The sequence below is a fragment of the Solanum pennellii genome, chromosome 1, assembly GCF_001406875.1.
Source record: "Solanum pennellii chromosome 1, SPENNV200".
NCBI classification, from domain to species: domain Eukaryota; kingdom Viridiplantae; phylum Streptophyta; class Magnoliopsida; order Solanales; family Solanaceae; genus Solanum; species Solanum pennellii.
Window position 1 is genome coordinate 85,624,462 of NC_028637.1, and position 24,747 is coordinate 85,649,208.

A 24,747-nucleotide genomic window follows, 5' to 3' on the forward strand; every position below is an offset into this window, starting at 1 on the left:
ACATGAATTTTTTGAACATTTGAGATTACATATAAAAAGGAAAAAGTACAAATATGTTGGTTTAAAAAGATAAATGATTATCAAACAATGAAAAATACATAATTATTATTCTATGGGACATTACCCTCAAAATAATTAATGATAAATACAAAATGTGATTAGCTTTACTATATATATCCTAAAATTAGAAGAAAGGATGAATGCAAAAATACAGTAATCAACTACAAAGTTATATTTAAAAACACAAAACGATGGAGATGTGAAAAATAAATATTTACTTACAACTTTATGTTGGAGTATATTCATCTTGTAACTATCATAGTTTACATATTTCTCAACAAAAAGAAGATGAATATGTATGAAATTTTAAAGGATACAAATAAATAAAATAGTAAGAATTCTTATAATTACAAACTGGTAATGAAAATTTACAAGGGATGTAGACTAACCTACTGTAGTATGCAAGATGATTACAAACTTAAATAAACTAAGGAATATATATAATGTGGTGTGAGTTATAACATATAAAATATTGAAATTATTTAATTTTACTAATTATTTTTTATTCATTAAAATAACTCATAAAATAGAATAGTGCATTTGCAATTAAACCAGAAATATGTGAAGCCTGACTGTAAAATATGTCTATGACTTGCTTTTTAAAAAAATTGTCTTTGAGTTCCTAATTGAAAAATAATAATAAATGTATCTAATGTCTTTAATGAAATAACAAAGGCGTGAGACTACTTTATCAGAAATATAAATTTCAATTACATATTCCGCATATTACAACAAAAGATCCTAAAATATGCACCAAACAAATGACTTATTTTTCTATAAAGCACCTAAACATCGAAGTTTAACGATAATACAATAAGATTGCCTTGAAAATGCAATTACTTGTGATAAGTCCACGGGTCTACATATGAGTATATTTTATTGTATTTATATAAAATATAGCACTATTTGTGTTACTTTTTGATGATATGATGCTTCAGTATTCATAAAAAATTCAACACTAGTTCGAATAGTAAAAAATAATAAATATGTTTTCGTTTTCAAATTTAATTTTTAACAAAACAGAAAATAAATTAACAAAATAAGAAAAACAGACGATTCAATAACAACATTATAAGCACGTTTGTGATGAGTCATGTATAATTTGAAGAAAAAAATATTACAAATTCAAACTAAAGAGAAAATAATATCTAAGACATAGAAAGATTAAAATATGTTCTCTAACTAAAATTCTTAATCTTATAAGAGAAATAATGATTTATACAATTTAGAAGCACATATGTGAAAATAAGAGAATAAATATATTGCATAAAAAAATTATAGCTGCGATAAATATCTTGTGTGATTTTCAAAGGTAAAATTATTTTACTACTACCTGTAAATTATATACTTTCATCATATTTATTGTTAAAATTTCACCTTTTCAAAAATGAAAAAGAAGCCAAGGAAGAAAAAATAAAAAGGGGTAAAAGGAACAAATAAAGATTAATAAAATAGAGGAAGGAAAAAAACCCAGTGAATATCCTGACTGAAACTACGTTATAAAAATACTCGGATAAATCTATCTATCTTGAATTCCAAGAACACTTCAAATTGCATCATTAATTTAAAAGAGGCATATTCTACAATAAGAGAGAGAGGGACAACAAAGAAATATTGTTAAAAATTTGAAACCTTTCGGTTTTAGAAAAAGAAAATTGATGAAGGGCAGGGGATGAAGGAGGACTATGAGATTTCAAGGAACACAAAATCAATTCCTCGCCGTTGTCGCTGTCGAGAAATCGCTGCAGGCACCACACTTCATATGATTGTCTTAGAGTCTTCTGTTTCTTAACTAAAATAGTGTTCCTATATCTTCCATGCCTTTTGAAATGTATATGAAGATGAAATGATTTCATTATTCACTTGAAAAAAGATTTATTATTTTCAATTGCCTTTTCGCTTATCCTATTCATGGTTATTTAAATGTAAGTTTCAGACTGTTGTCTTTTCAATTATCCTAATTATTGTAATTGAAATGTGAATTTATTTTTCAAGTTGTTAAAAATTATAATATCATGCTTTTATTTTCATATAATATTATATATATTCAAATAATGTTCAAGTGAAGGGCAAATTCGTAATTCAACTTTGGGCTAAGGGGCTTCCCACTTATAATATAATACTAGTTTCTGAGGACGTGCTTCGCACGTGTGTTTCATGTAAATTTTTATAGATACGTNTATGTTTCTTCTATTTTGTAAATATCATTTTATTCAATATTCCCTTTGCTTAGCTTACTTCTTTCCTTTACTTTCTCACCCATTTGAGTCAATTTGTACATATCAATTAGTTGCCTCCTACATAAGTGTGCATGAACGCTTTCTTTACTTTCTGTGTTGTCCTCACCTGTTATAATTTTTATGTTGTTAAGAGTCCTTAATGGAGATGATAGTTGGAGATTATTTTAAGCTTTGGATCAACTATTTCTGGTGGGAAGTAGCAAGTACCTGGTGTGTGCCAAGTTGGTCCCGACAACACGATCATTAAAAGAAACTATTTCTGGTTCACTTTCATGTCAACAGCAATTTACTACAGGAATCAACTTCCATACCAAAGTGTGATGATGCAATGAGTTTGAATAGGTTTAGGGACGTGGCACAAAGATCAAAATGCCTATATTGCAGTGGAGAACTACTCTCGGAAGAATTTGATTGATCCTGTCATCTTTACATTATCTTCGTACTTCAAAAAAAGTATATTCTTATTGTTGTATATTGTAAATGATAACAAGGATGAAATTTATCATATTGAGTTAATTAACTATTCACTTCATTAATAATACGCTTCTACCTTTTACTATCTTGAAGCAAATGATTCTTTCATGGTTATACAAGTGATTCACGCACTAAACAACAACGGAATTACTTTTTGTGTCACGTTAGAATGGGGTGTTTCTTAGACATTCCAAATGATGTTGGAGTATTCAATAGACATTGACCCAAGTTAAAGTATCATAATGAAAATTAGAAACGGTAATTTGAAAGAGAAATTTTATTAGTTTAGGAGCTAATTACTTAGATTTTGTTTGTAATGTTACGAATCTTATCGGATTTTGGACTTGTGATGCATGTATAAGGTATCTCTGATACATGGGGTTAAAATTATGTGTAATTTGTTTTAGATGCATTTTATCCAAGTGTTTATCTAAGTGGATTCACATGTATTTGATTAATTCACTTGTCTCTCTCCTTGTATTTAGTATCTCATACATATATATATACTAGTTTCTGAGGACGTGCTTCGCACGTGTGTTTCATGTGAATTTTTATAGATACGTTAGAATGACTAAAATCTCATGGAAATATATATATAAATTATAATGAATAATAAAATGTAACAATTACAAAATTCAAAGACTTACGACAATAAAACATTCATAGAAAACTAAATTAATAAGTCTAACAGACTGAAAAAAAGACAAAAAGAAACATAATATTTAAGAAAAAATAAAATATAGACATTATTCTTATAAAATTGATGTATATATAGATGAAAAAATAAGTACAAAATTAGTACATAACTCTCTGAGCTTTTATCGACTCCTTTCATATCCTATCAAAATTCAAGAGTCTTCATCATCTGTTTTTATTATTGAATAAAAACAATAGCCTAATAATCTTGGTAGGGGTTTCATGAGATAAAGAAGTTGAATTTATATAAATAGAATAGAAGGAATATTAAAAGATATCTTAAAATTTTAGTTTAAATATTTGGAGGTTATGAATATAAAAAGATGAGAGTTATGAATATTAAGAGTATAAAAGTTAAATAAGTAATTAGAAAATAATAATAAATAAATGAAGAATATGAAAAAAAATTAAAGTTAGCAAACCATGTAAAAAGAACAACTAAAGTTCTTATCATGTAATTAAGCATTTATGAGTATAAATTTGTGAAGCTAGAGTCATTCTTTAATAATAATCAAGAGAACATTATCAATGTGCGTCTCCATTTTGTAAATTTGCACCCTTTAAATTATTAAATTTCGTTATTTATCATAAAGGATAATACTTTATCCACATCAATTATATTATTCATGAGAGGGGTTAAGGAAAAAGTTATAAGAAGAAGAAAAAAAAGAAATTTAGGTAAAGATTTTTTTTTTTAAATTATAATTATTATATACATATAGATTATAGATGATAAATATTAATAGATTAGATATTTAATTAGGAATTAATCTTAGGAAGTCTAAAAGTCATTAACATTTAATTAAATTTATACAATCAAATATTTAAATATTTTAACAATTTAATTTATAGAAAGGATAAAATCATAATTCAACTTTCCACTTTTTTGTTCATGCTTTTAGTAATATATGATGATACTAAAAGTAACTATATGTATATTTATAATAGGTCCCTTCAAGTTGCTTAAAATTTCCTTCAATGTTTTTATTTTTGTTTGTATGATAGAAAAATCAAAGTTATGGAATTAGAGATGGATACTATGGAGAAGAAGGGGAAAATCTGGTTTACACCAAGTGAAAATGGAGTTATCGAAGAAGAAGATAAAATCTGACTCGCAATGGTGAAAATAAGATTATCATGTATATGCTTTTTCGCGTGCAAAGGAAGGCTCCAGATGATTAGAGAAAATATTAAAAGTGTACCAATTCTTGAAACATGGAGGACTATTAGTGCTATATATTAAAAGAAAAAGACTACTTTGATTTTTGACTCAAACATAAATGACGATTTTGATCCTTTTTTACTAATCTCTTTTGCCAACTTCCTTTCATACTTCATCAAAAAAGACTAAACAAAATGACAATCACCATAACAAATGAGAACTTCACTTCATCCTTATTGAAAGTTTGAAGTTGATACAACTTTGATTAAATGTCACAATGAAGAGAGTTGTTGCCTAAATAAATTTGGCAACACACAATTGATACCCAATAATACACCAAAATATAGTTTAATATTAAGAAAAGTGTAAATAACACAACAATAACAACACCAAAGTCAACTATTTTCCTGGAAAATTGGTCTTATTTATAGTTGAATTTCTTTGGCTTTGATTATTAGCAATAATTTCAGACCTTGTTTGAATTCTTTTTTCACCCCTCATTTGTTGAAGCCTATTCTTGATAATGGTTGATTCTCCTATCCATTTCACTTCAAAACGTGGTTGATAGTCAATATCTCCAGTAACCTCATCAGACCTCTTTGAAACTCTTGTACCAGTATCAACAACCCTTCTACTTGGCATTCCAGATTGTACAAATAAACCACAAAGGTTAGTAAAAGTATTAAAGTTAGAATCTCTAATCTAATTAATAATTTAGGATTGTACTTACATTAAGAGTTGTAAAATCATTATCACCAACCAATATTCCAAATCCTGCCATCCTTGGCCTTTTAAAAGGTCTTGAAGTCTGTCCACCACTAGTGCCTTCATTCTCGTAATTTTCTTGAGACATACCTATTCCTCTGTCTCTTCCTCTATTTTGTGCCTTCATTTACTTGGTTGTGTTGAGACATCTTTCTTTCATTGCATGTGTTATCATTTTCTTGTCTACCTTGAGGCATCCCCCTTCTCTGTCCATTCATATGTGTCTTCCTTGTTAGGTTTTATTTGTCCTTAATTTCTTACCATAAATAGGTTTTCCTTTTAGGAAAAAGTTTTGAATTGACTAATCCTTTTCTTGTAGGAAAAGGTTTAGGACTCTATAAATAGAGGAATGTTCCTTCTAACTTAATCAGCATTCACAATGTAGTCTTAAGGGCTTTGAGAGTTTTGGTTAGAGGGAGAATTTATGGGTCACAAGCTTGATACGTTATCACTTGTGTGAACCTCCTATGTATTCCGAGTGAATTGGTTGAGGTTGTTTCTCTCTGTATTTTGTACTCTCATATTTATAGTGGATTGCTCATCTCCTTTGTGGACGTAGGTCGATTGACCAAACCACGTTAAATCTTTGTGTCTTTTGATATTTCTCGTTGTCTTCTTACTCGAAGTCTTTTGAGGTTTGCTTTGCTAGGCTCCGTGTTTACACCTGCTTTCCGGTCCTAACAAGTGGTATCAGAGCCAGATTCAATGACGGAGTCAGGTTCAATGGTTTGATAATCGATTATTGAACCAGGTTAGAAAGAGGTGTTAATCTTGACGGGTGTAATTCTAGCCGCAACCTTTTTGACAGTAATGAAGATTTTGTTGGAGAAATTGTTTCAGAGAGGTTCTCTGTGTTAAGACCTAAATTTGGCAAAGGAGATTATGGAGAGGGGAAGCAAGTTGTTGAAGATTAAGTAAAGAAGGTGGACAAATTTATTTTGTCAGAAATTCAGGCCAAGGGGGAGATTTCTTAGGTTTTATTTGTCCTAAATTTCTTACCATAAATAGGTTTTCCTTTTAGGAAAAAGTTTTGAATTGACTAATCATTTTCTTGTAGGAAAAGATTTAGGACTCTATAAATAGAGGAATGTTCCTTCTAACTTAATCAGCATTCACAATGTAGTCTTAAGGGCTTTGAGAGTTTTGGTTAGAGGGAGAATTTATGGGTCACAAGCTTGATACGTTATCACTTGTGTGAACCTCCCATGTATTCAGAGTGAATTGGTTGAGGTTGTTTCTCTCTGTATTTTGTACTCTCATATTTATAGTGGATTACTCATCTCCTTTGTGGACGTAGGTCGATTGACCGAACCACGTTAAATCTTTGTGTCTTTTGATATTTCTCGTTGTCTTCTTACTCGTGGTCTTTTGAGGTTTGCTTTGCTAGCTTCCGCGTTTACACCTGCTTATTTCCGGTCCTAACATTCCTCTCCCTCTTCCTCTATCCAGGCCCTCATTCACTTGGTTTTGTTGAGGAAACTCTATTCTATTGCCATTGTTTTCATTCTTCTGGCTTTCTTGAGGCTCCCCCCCTCCTTTGGCCCTTCCTCTACCTCTTCCTCTACCATTTTCATTATTTGTTCTGATTTGGTTATGATAATACAACATATTAGCATATATTCAACTAAATATTAATGACAATTGCTACATTTACCTATGACTAATAAGAAGTTGTTGCAGGTTGACTTGAAACAGTTGGAGGAGTATGACATCCTCTTTTATTATGGCTCTTTGCATGACAATTGCTTCAAGTGATAACAGATCCACATTTGCTAAGCTTTTCAGTTTTCTTTGTTTCATTTGTGTTTTTCCTTCTAGCTTTACTTGACCTTCCTGGTAACTGTTTAATTATTGGTAGTTGAACTATTGAATTACCAGATGGTGGCAACATATTCATATTTTTCATTGTCTAAATAAAATATTCATATGTTCTCACATAGGTTTCCTTGTTAGAGAAGTTATTATCTATATAATGAATTGGTTCATATTGCTTGTAATGTAGGGCAACAAAATCATGAGGGCATACTATGTTCTTAAGCTGCCAAGCTCTGCAACTACAAGTGTGTTTAACAATGTCTACACAACGTGTAAAGCTCTTGTCTACAACTTCAAACCATCTTTCTCCATTTCATGATAAGTTACATTGCATTGAATTATTTTTGTTTTCTTGTAAAATCTTCAAAGCCATTGGAGAAATATCAGTGATCCATGTTTTTGAAAACTTTCTTAATTGACCCATTCTTTTTATCATTTTTATCAGGGAAAATACATAAATACCCCATCAATCTATGTCTGAAATCTCAGACACACACTTATACTATACTAAGGTACTGTTACCCCCTGAACTTATTTTATATATAATTTTCTACCCCTTTTTGGCTACGTGACACTAGTTTGAAAAAAAACAAGATGTTGCCACGTAGGCCGAAAAGGGGCAGAAAATTATTTATAAAATAAGTTCAGGGATTAATAGGACCTTAGTATAGTATAAGTGTGTATTTAAAATTTTAGGCATAAATTGAGGGACTCTTGTCATTATTTTCTCTATCTCCTCTCTCCTCTCTCCTAGGGTTACTACATGGGAATGGCATGAGAGAGGAAGAAAAAGGTAATTGTGAAGGAGTAAGACCTAAATAAAAAATGTAGTATTGAGAAGGTAACAACAAAAGAAATAAGCAAACAATGGAATAATGGTCACCCCTTCCTTCAAAGGGGGTAACACCTAATACCAATGGAACAGTAACATGGTCATAAAGACAGAGAGGATGCAGTGTGAATCGAGTATGATCAAGAAACCAGAAGATAGGGAAGGAAAATCCTCTACTAGAGTTCACCGAAAACTAGATCTGGTAGAGGAACCCAATAATAAATGGGCCACACTCTTTGAGAATAGCAGAATATAATCTTAGCTATGTTGCTCCAGTTGTGAAGAATGGTGAAAAGGTCATTGAACTGAACAAGGAGGAAATTGAGAAAGCAACGGAGGAATGGAAGAAAGTCTTATTATATTTTGTGGGTGAATCTCTGATGATTGCTGCAATGGAGAGATATATTGCAACACAAGTGAACACAGTCAGTAAGCCCAAGGTGTACTACCATAATGATGGATATATTCTAGTGCGGTTTAATAGAATGGATGATAGGAATGAGATCTTATACTCAGGTCCCCATATGATGCATACTAAGCCAATTATCGTCAAGCCATGGTCTACACGGAGTTTGATTTTAACAAGGAGATATTGCAAATTGTACCGATCTGGGTAAAATATCCAAACCTCTCTCTGAATTGTTGGAGTGGGGATTCCTTAGTAGGATAAGTAGTGGCCTAGGGATGCCATTATATGCAGATGAATGTACCTCAAAGGTTGATAGAATCTCCTTTGCACGAGTACTCATTGAAATGGATGTAGCTATGGAGTTGCCTAAGAAAGTGTAGGTGGAAAACCCGAATGGAAGATTTTTTGAACAAACTGTGCAATATGAATGGGTCCTGGAGTATTGAACAAAGTTTATGCAAATAGGACACACATGCCAGGCGAATGATGGACCAAACCTAAGAACATGACCAAAACTAGTGACTAAATGGATCAGGAAGCCAAATGGGGAACCAGGAGGCAAGGAAGATGTACAGGTAGAACCAATGCAGGAGACCAAGAAGAATAGGTGCAAATAAGGGAGGTATCAGATCAATGGATGAAGGTCAAGACTACAGCGACACGAAGTGAGGCCGGAAGTCAACATGTTCTGACTACAAAGAATGGGTATGAAAACCTTGCAGGTGTAGAGCATAAAGAGAATTTGGATCCAGGGGACTGTGACAGACAGTATCCAGTTAGTCACGTGGAACATTAAGGGGGATGAACAAACTTCACAAACAAAAGAAACTAAAATTTTTTGTGAAGGAGAATAAAGTTAGTATTATACCAATATTATTGCATAAAATAAAAGAGAATATGGCTAATAGAATAGTAGGGAAAACATAACCAGGATGGAAGTATGAAGCAAACTATGTAATGAGATAGGAATTACTTAATGATGTGTATAAAGTTAGTTAGGAATTAAAAGAAAGTTGTTAGTCAGTTAGTATAAGAAAACAGAAAAAAGGAAATCTCTAATAGATTGTATTTTCTTTTCTTTAAGCTTTCAATAATGAAGAACTCTCCTTCTTCTTTTTCTCTCTAAATGTATCTGTGATCCACCATTGGAGATGAGCTCATATAGTGTAGATTAGTTACATTTAACATGGTATCAGAGCCATAGAACCACAATTCCAAGTCCTACTGAAGTTGATTTTTGTAGTTACTGCTTCGCGGATGGCATCAATGGCGAATCTCAAGTTTGATCACAGTCATCCACTCTTTTTACATCCATCCGGTACTACAGGTACATCCATTATTCCGATGCAACTAACAGGATCAGATAATTACTCCATTTGGAGCAGAGCCATGCGAATCCAATTGCCTGGGAAGAACAAGTTGGGTATTGTTGATGACAGCTGGAAAAAGAAGGATTTCGGAACTGAATTGGGGCATCAATGGGATCGATGTAATGCGATAGTTCAAGGTTGGATTATGAGCTCTGTAACTCAGGATTTGCATACAGGTATTTTTTATGCAACGAGTGCACAAGCTGTTTGGGAGGATCTTCGAGAGCGTTTTGACAAAGTAAATGCTTCAAGGATCTATCAATTGCATAAAGCCATAGCCACCACTGTACAAGGTATTGATAGTATACCGACTTATTTCTCTAAGCTGCGAAATTCATGGGATGAATTTGCTAGTATTAAACCTCCACCCTGTAACTGTCCAAATTCTAAGGATCTGTCTATGCATATGGAGAGACAAAAGTTGATGCAATTTTTGATGGGTTTGAATGAAACCTATGAACAATCACGTAGTCAGATATTGATGGTTGAACCTACGGGGCCACTATTAACAAAGCTTATGCTATGCTTGTTGAGAGGGAGAGTCAAAGATCAATCACATCTACATCTATGAGTGAAGAAGGTACAGATCTAGCTGCTCCCATGGCCAGAAGAGGAGGACCTCCTCATTACAATAAAGGAACTACTTCACAATCTAACTCAAATCAATATTATAAAGGGAAGAAGAATTAGGAGTTGAAATGTGATTATTGCAAAAATCAAGGACATGTAGAGGCTAATTGTTTTCGACTTAATGGTTATCCACCAAATTGGAAATTCAAGAAGAAGTGGACAGGTAACAATGCCTATAATGCTAATAATGTCCAGATTGACAATTCTTCAATGCATTCAGGTGCAAGAGATCTACCTAGAGTACCTCCTTTAACTGATAAGCAACATGATCACATTCAACATATGCTAGATGGAGATATTTCCACAGCTAATGTGATGGCCAATATGGCAGGTATGACTCACATTAATGTCATTAAACTTACAGATTTGCCTTGGATAATTGATAGTGGTGCAACCAATCATATGGTTTCTACCTTAGAAGTGCTACATAATGTGCAAACTGTTAGGCCTGACCAAAATAGAAAGGTTCATTTACCCAATGGAGGTGTGACTTTCGTGACTCATATGGGTAATTGCAATTTCACAGATACAGGAGAATTGCACGATGTTCTATATGTACCTGAGTTTAAATATAATCTTTTGTCTGTAGCCAAAGTTACTAAGGAGCTCAATTGTTTTGTATCATTTTATCCTGGATTTTGTGTGTTCCAGGATCTTTCCAGTGGGAAACTGAAGGGGATTGGTAAGGAGAAGGATGGTCTCTATTTTTTGGTTCAAACAAGTTCATCAAAACATAAAGTTTCAGAACCTGGCAATGTTAAATGCTTTGCTGCTCATGCTGACAAACAGGATATTACGCTTTGGCATAGAAGATTAGCCCATGCATCAGTAGGGTCCATAAAGGATTTGTTAGGCTGCAGTTGCAAATCAGTTTTAAGTACTTGTGAGATGTGTTCACTAGCTAGACATACTCGACTTTCTTTCTACAGCAGTAGCACTAAATCTACAAAGATTTTTGATTTGTTGCATTTAGATGTATGGGGGACTTATGACACTCCAACATTTGATGGAAATAAGTTCTTTTTCACTATTGTTGATGATTTTTCGAGAACAGTATGGGTTTTTTTTTTATTGAAGCTCAAATCTGATGTGCTGGTTATTCTTAAACATTTTTTAAAGATGATTGCTACTCAGTTTAATGCAAATGTTAAAGGAGTAAGGACTGATAATGGAGGAGAATTCATTAGTAATTCTATGCAGGATTTGTTCAAAGGTTTAGGAATTATTCATTATAGGACTTGTGTTCATACTCCTCAATAGAATGGTATTGTTGAGAGGAAACATAGTCATCTTCTTGAGGTTGCTAGAGCTTTAAGATTCCAAGGTCACATTCCAATCAAATTCTGGGGACATTGTGTTCTTACTGCAGCATACATTATCAATCGATTGCCTTCACAAACTCTTGAAGGAAAATCACCTTATGACGCATTTTTTGGGAAGAAGCCATGTATTACACACTTAAGAACATTTGGTTGTTTGTGTTTTGCAAGAACATTGCCTAGAATTGATAAGTTTGCACCCAGGGCTGTGAGATCAGTATTTATGGGTTACTCAAGTGTTACAAAGGGATATGTTTGTTTTGATCTATAAAAGCAAAAGTTTTTTTTGAACAGAGATGTGATATTTCATGAGGATCAATTTCCTTTTCAATCTCATTCACCTGAACCTAAATCTTGTCCTGTTTCTTCTTCATGTCCAATTGATGATTTTAGAAACATTTCATGATTCATCACCCCCATTGTGTACAGAAGTAGAACCAGTACATCCATCACCTTCACCTATTGTTTCTCCTGTTGTGCCTCTCAGAAGATCCACAAGGATTACTAAACAACCTTTATGGCTATCTGAATATGTTTCTAAGCCATCAACAAATCATGTTCTGTATCCTATCACAACTTCCATTTCATATACCAATCTGTCCCCAACTTATCAACAATACTTACATGCTTTTTCTGCTGTTACTGAACCAACTACATACGAGGAAGCTATCTTAGATGTCAGATGGCTAGAAGCTATGCAATCTGAAATAAAAGCTCTTCAAGATAATCATACATGGGATTTGGTTCCTCTACCAAAAGGCAAAGTTCCTATAGGTTGTAAGTGGGTTTATAAAGTCAAGTTGAAGGCTAATGGTGATGTTGAGAGGTTTAAAGCTAGATTGGTGGCAAAGGGTTACACACAAAAAGAGGGGCTTGATTTCCATGAGACTTTCTCACCAGTGGTTAAAATTGCTACTGTCAGGACTGTTTTATCTTTAGCTGCTCAACATAATTGGTTTGTTCATCAATTAGATGTCTATAATGCTTTCTTAAAAGGTGATCTTCATGATGAAGTGTATATGCAGTTGCCAGAGGGTTTTGACAGTCAGGGGGAATCTGGTCTAGTATGCAGACTTGTCAAATCCCTCTATGGTCTCAAACAAGCAAGCAGGCAATGGAACTTGAAGTTGAGTGAAGCATTACTGGAATCTGGTTTTGTTCAAAGTAGCCTAGATCATTCCTTATTCATTAAAAGGAAAGGATCAGACATGGTAGTGATTCTTGTCTATGTAGATGATATGTTAGTGACAGGTAGTAATTTGGGACTTATAGAGCACACAAAAGCCATTTTACACAAGGCTTTTAAGATTAAGGATCTTGGAGAGTTGAAATTTTTTGGGAATGGAATTCAGTAGATCAGCAAAAGGCATTTTGATGAATCAAAGGAAGTATGCTTTGGAAATTATTTCAGATTTGGGTTTAGGAAATGCTAAACCAGCTTGGACACCTCTTGAAGCCAACATTAAACTAACAATCCAAGAGTTGGACTGTCTAACTGGAGAATTAGATGATGAGCTATTTGAAGACAAGGAACAGTATCAAAGGTTGATAGGGAAGATGTTATATTTGACTATGACAAGGCCAGACATAGCTTATTCTGTTCAGACATTTAGTCAATTTTTACACCAACCCAAGAGATCACACTGGGAAGCAGCTGTGAGAGTAATGAAATACATCAAGAGGGAGCCAGGACTTGGAATACTACTGAGCAGCAAAAGGTCAAATAAATTGAATGTGTACTGTGATGCAGATTGGGCAGCATGCCCAAATACAATGAGATCAGTGTTAGGTTTTCTAGTTAAACATGGTGAAACATTATTGTCATGGAAATCTAAGAAGCAAAATGTAGTTTCGAGGAGTTCAGCTGAAGCTGACTACATGAGTATGGCTAATGCAGTTTCAGAACTAGTATGGATTGATGCTTTGTTGAAGGAATTGGGAAATGAAGTTGAACAACCAGCTGTAGTATACAACGACAGTAAGGCAGCTTTGCAAATAGCAGCCAATCCAGTGTTTCACGGGAGAACCAAGCACATAGAGATTGATTGCCATTTTATCAGACAAAAAATACAAGCAGGACTGATCAGAACAGAATATATAAGTTCCAAGGAGCAATTGGCAGACATATTGACAAAAGGATTACCTAGAGCTCAACATGAATATTTGATAAGCAAGCTTGGTGTGTTGAATGTCTTTGCACCCACAAGCTTGAGGGGGAATAATGAGATAGGAATTACTTAATGATGTGTATAAAGTTAGTTAGAGTTAGTTAGGAATTAAAAGACAGTTGTTAGTCAGTTAGTATAAGAAAACAGAAAAAAGGAAATCTCTAATAGATTGTATTTTCTTTTCTTTAAGCTTTCAATAATGAAGAACTCTCCTTCTTCTTTTTCTCTCTAAATATATCTGTGATCCACCATAGGAGATGAGCTCATATAGTGTAGATTAGTTACATTTAACACTATGCATACCAAAATAAGGAAGAATATGGTTGATTTGGAATACTCAGCTTATAGAGTTTGTGATACTAAGTAAATATGAACAATATATACAAGGCATAATTAAGTTGAGAAGCAAGATTTTAACATTTCTATTTGTAGCAATGTATGGGTTACATACCATCTAAAGTAGGAGGAGCTTTTGGGAGAATATATGCGATCTTATCTGGTGATGATAAAGTTCAGGGTAGTCAGGTTTAAGAGGGGGAAATTAGGGATTTCAGTGACTTTCTAATAGACACAGGTATGGTTGAATTGAAGTCCACAGGTAGATCCTACACATGGTCAAATGGGCACACTTGCAGAAAAATTGATAGAGCAGTGGTAAATGCTGAATGAATGTTCCAACAACCTCAACTAGAGGTGATAGTGAGGGTACCTGCATCTTCTGATCATTCTCCGCTAAAAATTGATCTAAAGAGAGATGATGGAAATGATACTCCAAGGGCCTTTAAGTTTTTCAATTGTATTGATGATCATCCAGAGTTTATCTACAGAGTACGGGGCATTTGGAATGGTAGGAAAACAAATGACATTAAGGAGGTATGGCGAAAACTCAAGCAAGTGAGAAATGAGATCAAACATCTGAATAATGTTGAGTTTAGAGGAGTAGCTGACAGAGTAAAAGATATAAGGAATAAGTTACAACAGGTGCAAGAGAATATGAATGATCCAACCAAAGTGACATCATATAGGCAGCTGGAATGGGAATTGCAGTCACAACTAGAAAAATGAAGTATGATTGAAGATAGTATAATGAAATAAAAGTCCAGAGTTCATTGGTTGAAGCTGGGAGATGCTAACATTTCATATTTCTTTGCACATATAAAGAATCGTGTGGCTTATAATACTATAACAAGTCTCATGAATGGTGAAGGCAATGTAATGTCTTCACATGAAAAAATTGAGAGGGAAGTAAAGGTAGTGTATAAGGAGTTGCTGGGAGAATCAGCAGTTGCTTTGCCAAGTGTTAATGGACTAATCATGAAGAATGGGCAGACTCTAGATAGAGATCAACAATTGCATTTGGTAGCAGTAACAATTTATAGTAATGTATTCTCCTATAAATTGCACATCTGTCACTTTAATCCCCAAAGTGGATAACCCAAATTGGGGAATATAGACCAATATCTTGCTGCACAACAATATATAAAATCATATCAAAGGTTTTAACAAGAAGGATGCAGAAGGTGGTGAACTCAATTGTAGATGACAACCAATCAACTTTTGTTTCGGGTAGAGGTATTAGTGATAACATCAGTTTGAGTCATGGGTGAAGGGGTATTGAAGGAAAGGCATTTCAGCAAGATGTATGATGAAAGTGGATATGAAGAAAATATATGATTCACTAGAATGGAGCTTTTGGTAGAATATGTTGTGGGAGCTTAAATTTCCAACAGTGGTAATCAGGTGGATAATGCAATGTGTTACTACTGTTACCTATACAATCATGATCAATGGGAAGTCAACTAAGCCATATAAGGCAAAGAAAGGAGTTAGACAAGGTGATCCCTTATTACCATTCCTATTTTGTTCTAGCCATAGAATATCTTACAAGAATTTTGGAAACACAACATACAAATACAATATTCCACTATCATCCTAAATGCAAAAAGCAAAAAATAATTCAACTGAACTTTGCTGATGATGTATTACTATTCTGCAGGGGAAAGTTAGATTTGTTAGGTGTCTGCATGACTGTTTTCAAATGTTCTCTCAGGCTTCTGGATTGGTGGCAAATGCTGGTACGAGTAGTATACATTTTGGAGGGGTGAAGATGACTATTCAAGAACATATATTACAAGAGCTGAAATTTGTCAAAGGGGAGCTACCTTTTAGGTATCTTGGAGTGCCCTCTAGTACTAAACGAGTTTCCATAGTGCAATGCAAACCACTCATTGATAAAATACTTGGGAGGATTACAAGCTGGACAACAAGATTCCTATCATATGCTGACAGAGCACAACTAGTAAACAATGTTTTGTTTGCTATTCAAATATTTTGGGCTCAAGTGTTTGCATTGCCAAAGAACATTATACAAGAAATCGAGTCTATATGGAAGAGGTTTCTATTGTCAGAAAATGTTGATTTATTAAAAATAGCACTAATCGCTTGGGAGAAATTATGCAAGCCCAAATAAAATGGAGGTTTGAATTTCCTCAATATCTATACCTGGAACAAAGCTGCTCTTGGGAAGCTACTATGTAACTTGTGCAAGAAAAAAGACAAATTGTGGGTGCATAGTCTACTATAAGATGAGAGGTGATATGGATAAAGTGGACTAGATGAAGTTGGTATGGGCAAATTTTGGAGCTCGTAAATGGTTGTTTATAATGTATATTGCTCTGAATAGGAGATCACTGACCAGAGACAGATTGACACAATGGGGATTAGCTGATGAAGTAACATGTCCACTCTGTTAGGTGTCAGATGAAGATATTGATCATCTTTTCTTCCAATGTTCTTATGTTGGAAGTGTATGGTCTAAACTATTGGTTTTGCAAGGTGTTCGGAGGCAAAACCTGAACTGGCAGGAGGAAGTTCGATATGCATGAGAAGGAAAAATAGTATGATGCAGGCATACAGAGTGACACTTGCAGGCGTATTATATTGTTTGTGGATACAACGGAACTGTAGAATATTTCAAAAGAAACAAAGGCCACTGGAAAGCATTATTCGACAAGTCATCCAAGAAGTTCATGGGCGAGGTTCCCAGCAACCTAGTAGATTAAAAGAACTTAATATATATCCCTGATTTTAAAGAGTAATAGTTAGATAGGGATGGTATGTGTTAGGAGTATTAGCTAAACTTGGGGCTGATTGTCCAAGTTGGCTGGGATTTTATTTTGTAAAGCTCTTTGGTAAATCAAATTTTTTAATCACCAAAAAAAAATGTTTGTCTTGTATCTTGAATACAATATCCACGCATTCAAGTTCTCCGACATATTGTTATCAATAGAGTCACATCTACTATGTCATTTGAAGTACCTTTTGCACCATCTTTCTGAATTGTAATACAAAAAACCATTCAAGCACCCTCTTCTCAACTTCTTCAAAGCCTTTATGTAGTCCCTCAATTCAACTTCAAATAAAGATTTTGCAATCTTTCAGAAAATATTTCTTCTCTATTTCCTTCTAATTTTTGCACCAATTCATAAGAACATGCCTGGCACACATTCTATGTTCACTAAGTGATAATGAATCTGACACTTCAATTTCCAATCCTACTTAAGATAGAAAATAAACATATAAAAGAGTTAATATGAATAAAAAGTATGGAGAAGATGAATGTTAATCAATAATCCAAAACATAGCTTTTGTATATCAGTAATCAAGTAAGTTCATGTCCTTCTTCAAGATCAAGATCATTCTTCACTGGACTTAAAAATCATCTCCAAGTAAATTTATTCTCAACCTCAACTACTGCTCAAGTAATCGACACATCTGATAATTTTCATTTTGCGAACTGCAATCAATAACTGACCTTTGCACACTTCTTTGAGAAAACATCCATTTATACCAATGCACCTACTAGTACCTCGAAAGAACACTTTTTTTACAGCATGAAAGCACACATAAAATCCTTCAAAGATTTATGCACAATTTGAATAGTTTCTTTAATTTTAACAATACAAGTGTTACCTGAATTTTATCTTAAAAATCTCATTTTTGTAACAAAAAATCTACCACACTCAACAATACGAGCACCCATAATCTCTTGTAGTACTTCTTCACATTGTTGTCTTTCCAGCACGAATAACCAATCCTTTTCTAATAAGCTCTTGCAACTTGGTAACTCTTATGTTTAGCTATTGATTTATAATATCCTTATATCTGTTGTCTAGAAACTTTGAATTGCACAAATAGTTAAAAGTTGAAATCACACAAATATGGATAGGTTTGTAGTTTTTAATCTATAGTTTGGCTATCCAAACATATAACCAATAACCAAGGACAACACTCACTGCAGTATCTAACTCTAACTCTTTCAGGCTCATTCACATATTTTTCAATTTGAACTTTTTTCTTGAGCTACATATTTGGTTACAGCTTCCCTAAATTCTCTTACACTTCCAAACACTAAACATGTTTCTCAAACAATCTTCCCCAAAGTTGGATAAGAAATAACTCTATTTCTTCTTCTTCTTTCTAATGGATTTATTCGCAACTTGATCAACCTCTTCACCATCTTCCCAACTTGTTTCTTCCTCTAATTCAAAGTTAGATGTTTCATCGCTTGGATAGGAAGGTTTGTCACCCCCTAACTTACCTAATAAGCTATTTTTACTGTCAATATTTGTTCAATTGTGCCTCTAGTTCTCCTGTTTGACCTATTGAAATGCCTTTTGAAGCTCGGAAATCTCTATACTCTTCAGGAAGATCACTAGTTGAAGACTGACTATAAATATTGGAAGCTTCAAATGTAGGAATAGAAGACTGAGAAAAAGTGTTGAAAGGTTCAACTAGAGGATTAGTAGCCAGAAATTAAGTGTTGGAAGGTTCACCTAGATGATTAGAAAATTGAAATAAATGGTTGAAATTGTTAGGTTGTGGAGTCTGATTAATATATATAACTGTTTACGCGGTTTAACCTCCGCGGTGAGGTTGGCAGGGGGTTATGGGGGCTGGAGCCCCCCCATCCGAAGGAGGGGTTCGGGGCAGCCCCGACCTAAATTTTAGGCTTTACTATTTATTCTCCATTTATTCTCTGTAACCAAAAATACTCTGATTTATTAATATAAATATACCCCACCGCCGTGGAAGTTTACTCACGGGGTGTTACCACGAAAAATTGAGTTTTCTCTTTCTCTCTCTAGATCTCTCATGTCTTTCTCTCTAAAATTCTTGTGTTCTTTATTCATCAAGTGTGTGTGTGGATTCGATCCTAACGCTTCAAACAACTCATGTTGCTCCATGTTAATAATCTTGACTTTCCTTATATTCTCACTTCCTATTGGATGGCCTGTCTTAGGAAGTAAAGGTTAAACACCACCTTCCTCTGTATGAATGTCCTCATCATCATCTGTTTCATACCTACTTAATTTAGTTTTCACCGTATTATGTAGGTATATCGAAATGAAGTTCAAACAATCTACAGCCGAAAAACCTTCTACTATTGATCCTTCTAGATTTTTTCGATTACTAACGAGCCCCTTGAAGTCACACATAGTTCTCTCAGTAGAATATATAGAACGCAAATGTTTCAGGCGTCCAAGCTTAATTTCTTCTACTATATGGATAGGTAAATATGTCATTATATCAAAAAAAGATGGAGGAAAAATCTTTTCAAGCTCGCATTCAATATCTATGATTTCTGCTTTCATCTTATCAAGATCGCTTCTTCTTATAAGCATGCTACATATGGCTCTAAAAAAATTCCCCAATCTAATAAAGACCATGGCTACATTCTTGGGTAACACTTTTCTGACTGCAACTTGGATCAAATAATGCATTATGAAATGAGCATCATGACTTTTGTATCCAGAGACTTCCATCTCTTTAATTTGTACACGACTTGATATATTAGAAGCACACCCTTTTGGTAATTTGGCATCTTTTAGAACAGTGCAAAATAACTTTTTCTCATCTGGGGTCATAGAGAAACAAACTTTACCTAGATGGATATTTCCTGTATTACAATCTTTTAGAGGTTGAAGCTCTTTACGTATCCCCATTTCGTACAAGTCATAGCGAGAATTTAGATGATCTTTGGACTTTCCAAGTATATCCAATAAAGTTCCTAGCAAGGACACAATATTTCATTTCCTTGGGAAGCCCGTTTCTTCGGAGATTCATCCAACTTTTATCTCCCAAATCCATTGAATATATATCCTACATGACATAAGCAAAACATTAAATCCAATAAATTCATGAGTACAAGCAATATCGACAGTACTTAACCTTTCGAACTTTTAGATTCATCGAATCTCATACCTTCATATCAATTCAACACCAAAAACTGACAGCATTAATAGTAGATCCCAATTGACAAGTTAAAGTTATTAGAAGATTCTACCATTTAAGAAACTTAATTCAAATGAATGACAAAAGGCTTGCTAAAACAAATTTCAAAGCAAAAAGTCAAGACTAGATTAGAGAAAATAACATAGATTATATGGAAGACCTATATTAGAGAAAAGAATATATATTATATGGCAGACCTATATTAGAGAAAATAACATAGATTATACCTAGCAATAAGACCAAGCTCAACCAGATTGCTTACCTTAAAAATTCCAGTTGCAGAAAGTGTACAATTTTATTGGTCGTGCTCTTGAACAAAATTTAAGTAGTCACATCACAATGCAACAGACTGTATCAAGACAAGCAAATAACTATTCAATACATTTATTTTAATTCTAGCAAACCATTTCATGTGTTCTAAAATAGTAACAGAGATGATTGTTCACGATAAGAGCTACCACATCATAGTTTATGTTAAAGGATTGAAAAGTGATTAGCTTAGTATAAAAAATAAGGTTTCTTGTAACTAGATTCGACCTGCAGTGCATGTGGTGACAACGAGACAGAGAAGCATGAACACACGTAAAAAAGCATAAACACGCATAAAAACCCATCCTTACCACCTTACATTATTTCCAGTCATTAGCATAGTAGTTACAGTTGTGGCTGTCCTGATGCTGTTTATCTTAATTGTTTCTGATTTGGAGGAAAAGCAAAGAACTGGAAGATTATGATGCAACTAATAAGATATCTTCCAAATCCTTCACACATCCACCAAAAATACTCCAGGAAGGTAATTTATTGTTATTTTAGACAATTTGTGTATTAATCGAACTGCAAGATCTGTTCATTGATTCTCTAGGTTTCTTATCTTGTTTACTTATTTGTAAGCAAAATGCACACAGGTACAACTTCTATACTTACGAAATACAGCTATAAGGGGACAAAGAAAGAAAGCAACAACTTCAGCAGCTATTGGACATGAAGGATTTGGCATATACAAAGATGAATTTAAGGATGGTTCCGTGGTAGCAGTGAAGAGAATGAACAAGGTTTCTGAGCAGCATGATTATGAGTTTTGCAGAGAAATAGAACTGCTTGCTCGACTACATCATCGTCAACTTGTTTCTCTAAGGGGCTTTTGCACTGAAAGGCTTGAGAGGTTTGGGAATCATACTTGTAACTTTCTTTGTTTATTTTTTCTACCTTCTCTCTTTGTCTATCTTTTGATGTAAGGTGACCAATTAACTAGTTCACACATTAATATCTTCTTTTCGTTACTGAACATTTATTATGGAGCAGGTTTGTCATGTATGAGTATATGCCAAATGGAAGCTTAAAGGATCAGCTTCACAGTATGCTCTTAATCTTAAATTCTTATTTATTGTTGACAAATACATATTGCATATTAAAGTAGTTGTTGATTTTCTTGTTTGGTCTTCTAAATATATGTGAAGATCTAGGTACAACTCCTCTCAGTTGGCATACTAGAATTCAAATAGCTATTGATGTTGCAAACACTTCGGTACAAATCAAGCAATATATTATTGGATGAAAACTTTGTTGCAAAGGTAAATTACATTAATTCAAGGGTTAGCCTAGTTTTCTTTTTTTTTTTCAAGGACGAAAGTCAAATCTTTCTTTTGTTATTGCCTGCTGATTTGGTAAAAAGTTAACTCTAAAACATTCTCTACTGCTTTATAAGATCTGTTGGCACAACAGATTATTCTTTTAACTTTTGTAATATAATAGGTTGCAGATTTTGGCCTTGATCATGCTTTAAATGATGGTTCTATTTGCTTTGAACCAGTAAAAACCGAGATCAAGGGAACTCCATGTTGGGGAATTGTCTACTTATTGAGTAAAATTCTAGCATAATTCATTACCTTGATGATGTAGAGGGAACTTTGCTTTGTTATTTAGGTTATATGGATCCTGAGTATGTTATCACCCAAGAGCTTATAGAGAAAAGCATGAACAAGGCCCACTACTACACCAATAGTTTTTGGACCAGTTCCAGTTCAGATTCTCTCTGGTTGGAATCAATATATGACAAAAAACCAACACAAAAATATTCAAAAAGTCTTACCTCCAGAAACAAAAAAGCACAAACCAAACTACCGGAAGATCAAGCCAAATGATTTTTGGTGTGTAAAAGGAAGCAAGCACACAAGCTGAACTATAGGAACAGTAAACCAACCAGAATATTATAGACCATGCTAACCAAACAGAAATAAAATCGATAGATAACTCCTAAAATATAAATGACTAAACAATTTGACGGAACTAGTGATTAAAACCATATCTTTCACGAACAAAACAACAACAAACACAAGAGCATAGATTATACCTCCAATAACTCAGACGCACTCAATTTGAAATCAAACAGTCCATCAATAGGCATCAACAGTAATCAAAGAAGAAAAGAAACATTGGAGCGAAGGAGAATAAGCTTTATATTATCAAAGAAAATGTCGTCTAAAACAAGTAAAGGTCAAAAGGATTACCTTTTTGTGGCAGCGACACTGAGACGAGAACACCGCAAGGTTTCTAATCGATTCTTCTACAGTACTACTTTATCAAGAGTTGGCTTCTTGTATCTTTTGTGACTTCTGCAATGCAAATAAATATTTTATTACTTGATGACGATTGAGCATCGCAAAATATCCTTGTCCAGAAGAAGTAAATTTGTCGCAATGTTTTCCACCTTGATCAAATGCATCATTTGCACAATCTCTACAAAGCCATCCATCGCTGCAATCACTCTGCTTGTAGCATCTTTTCAAGCAAGTTATTATAGAACCAACCGGAACTAATTTTTGTTCAATCTCCACAATATCAAGTGACATATCGCGTGCACCCATTGATTGCATCTTTGGTGAACGAGACATGGTAACTGCAAATCATGAATATAATTAACAAATATTGATAATATAAATGGACATTAATCAATTAAATTCATAAATTTTGTAATAAGATGGAAGGTAAGAGAATGAACCAGTAGTTGCAGCTAGGACAACAACAAAGTAAAATGCAAACTTAAGCAAAGGACGTGCTCCAGCCATTTTATGTGATGCTACTTTGATTTGAAAATGGAAAAAAGAAGAATATGTGAAGGGTGAATTTCCTTCTCAGCCAATGTTGTATTTATAGGATCATATTACTACACTTGGTTCATATTTTTTTTCGTTTTTTAAAATAAAGATATTTTATGAAGCATTATTTGTGAATATATATATATATATATATGTATGTATAACATTGTAGTACTTAATTGTACAATATGTTGTGTGAGTTCAATTATTTTTATTTTATCCATATTTACATTTTCTTTACCTTATCAATATTTAGGGGAAAATTCTTATAGTGTTAGGAGAAATATACTTTTTAAAAAAAGGATTTAACTACCATTTTTATTTTCCAAAATATTCTCGAATGAGTGTCAATTTTCACATGTCTAATATTGTACCAATAACTTAGGTTCAATTAATTGAAGGCTATAAAAATAATTTATGTAGAGTGGTAAAATAGTCAATTAGTTGAGGGCTATAACAATAATCAATGGTGGATAATTTCCAAAGAAATAGGCTAAGATTGCAAATCAAAATTAAGCCAAAAGAAAGAGAAATCAAACTAACGATCCAAGTCTCCCGAAACCAACTAATCCATGTGTGCTATACATACATACATACAAACATACATATATATACACATATACATATATATATATAAACATATATATATATATGTGTGTGTATATATATATATATATATAAACATATTAATTTTTCTTCATACAAAACTACTAATTAAATAGATTAATAAAATACTGATGCAATAAATATATAATCAAGCCTACATGGTATCCACAATTGATTTTTATGACCATTCTTAATTCATCATTCAAAAGACAATATTGAAAGAACATTATTGTCTGCAAATGCCAAAACCGTTTGAATTGATTGAAGATCCTCATAAAAAAATCAATGTTAAGATTTGTAACATCTCGTAACTCGTATAGCCAAGAATAAGTTAAGAAACTAAAAATAGTCACTTTCGGAAAGAGTAGGAAAAATTTGGAAAATTTCCTTCGTCATTTTCAAACGGTCATAACTTCTAGCTCAGGATGAGTTAGAGTAAATTCTTTATATGGTTGAAAATCCCTTGGAGAGATCTTCCCATTACTGATGAATTTTCACAATTTTGATATCGTATGAGGGAGATATGCCCATCAGAAGTTGGGTTGTTGAATTGAGATAGGTCCCAATCCGAATTTTAGTAAGGGTAAACTTGTCATTTCACAAAACTATTTCCTAATTTGTCTTAAGGGTTTATTAGGAGTAAAAATAATCCTTAAGTCAGTTTTAGAAAACTAATTCACGCTTAGGGCTTGGGAGAAAAGATAGAGAAGGAGAAAAGGTGAGAAAGATCAAGAATCCACCAAGAAAGCTAAGGTTTCGCGAGTGGAATTCGTCAGGGGTGATCCCTATTGAGGTATGTGAGATCTTTCTGT

At 33.5% G+C, this 24,747-nt stretch overlaps 1 protein-coding gene and 2 long non-coding RNA genes across 3 annotated transcripts; 1 reads left to right on the forward strand and 2 right to left on the reverse strand.

Moving 5' to 3' along the window:
• Positions 1–4,839: 4,839 nt before the first annotated feature.
• On the reverse strand, positions 4,840–5,747 carry LOC114075606. Its single transcript, XR_003575999.1, has 2 exons — positions 5,363–5,747; positions 4,840–5,263 (listed from the first exon to the last, which is right to left on the reverse strand). It is a non-coding gene; the product is annotated as an uncharacterized LOC114075606 (long non-coding RNA).
• Positions 5,748–14,630: 8,883 nt separating this feature from the next.
• On the forward strand, positions 14,631–17,493 carry LOC114075550. The gene is made up of 2 exons (XM_027913907.1): positions 14,631–15,775; positions 15,937–17,493. Exons 1-2 carry the CDS (start codon positions 15,728–15,730, stop codon positions 16,408–16,410), a joined length of 522 nt encoding a protein of 173 aa, XP_027769708.1. The 5' UTR covers positions 14,631–15,727; the 3' UTR covers positions 16,411–17,493.
• Positions 17,494–19,695: 2,202 nt separating this feature from the next.
• Positions 19,696–22,802, reverse strand: LOC107009190. The gene is made up of 3 exons (XR_003575931.1): positions 22,742–22,802; positions 20,497–20,583; positions 19,696–20,102 (listed from the first exon to the last, which is right to left on the reverse strand). It is a non-coding gene; the product is annotated as an uncharacterized LOC107009190 (long non-coding RNA).
• Between the last annotated feature and the right edge of the window lie 1,945 nt (positions 22,803–24,747).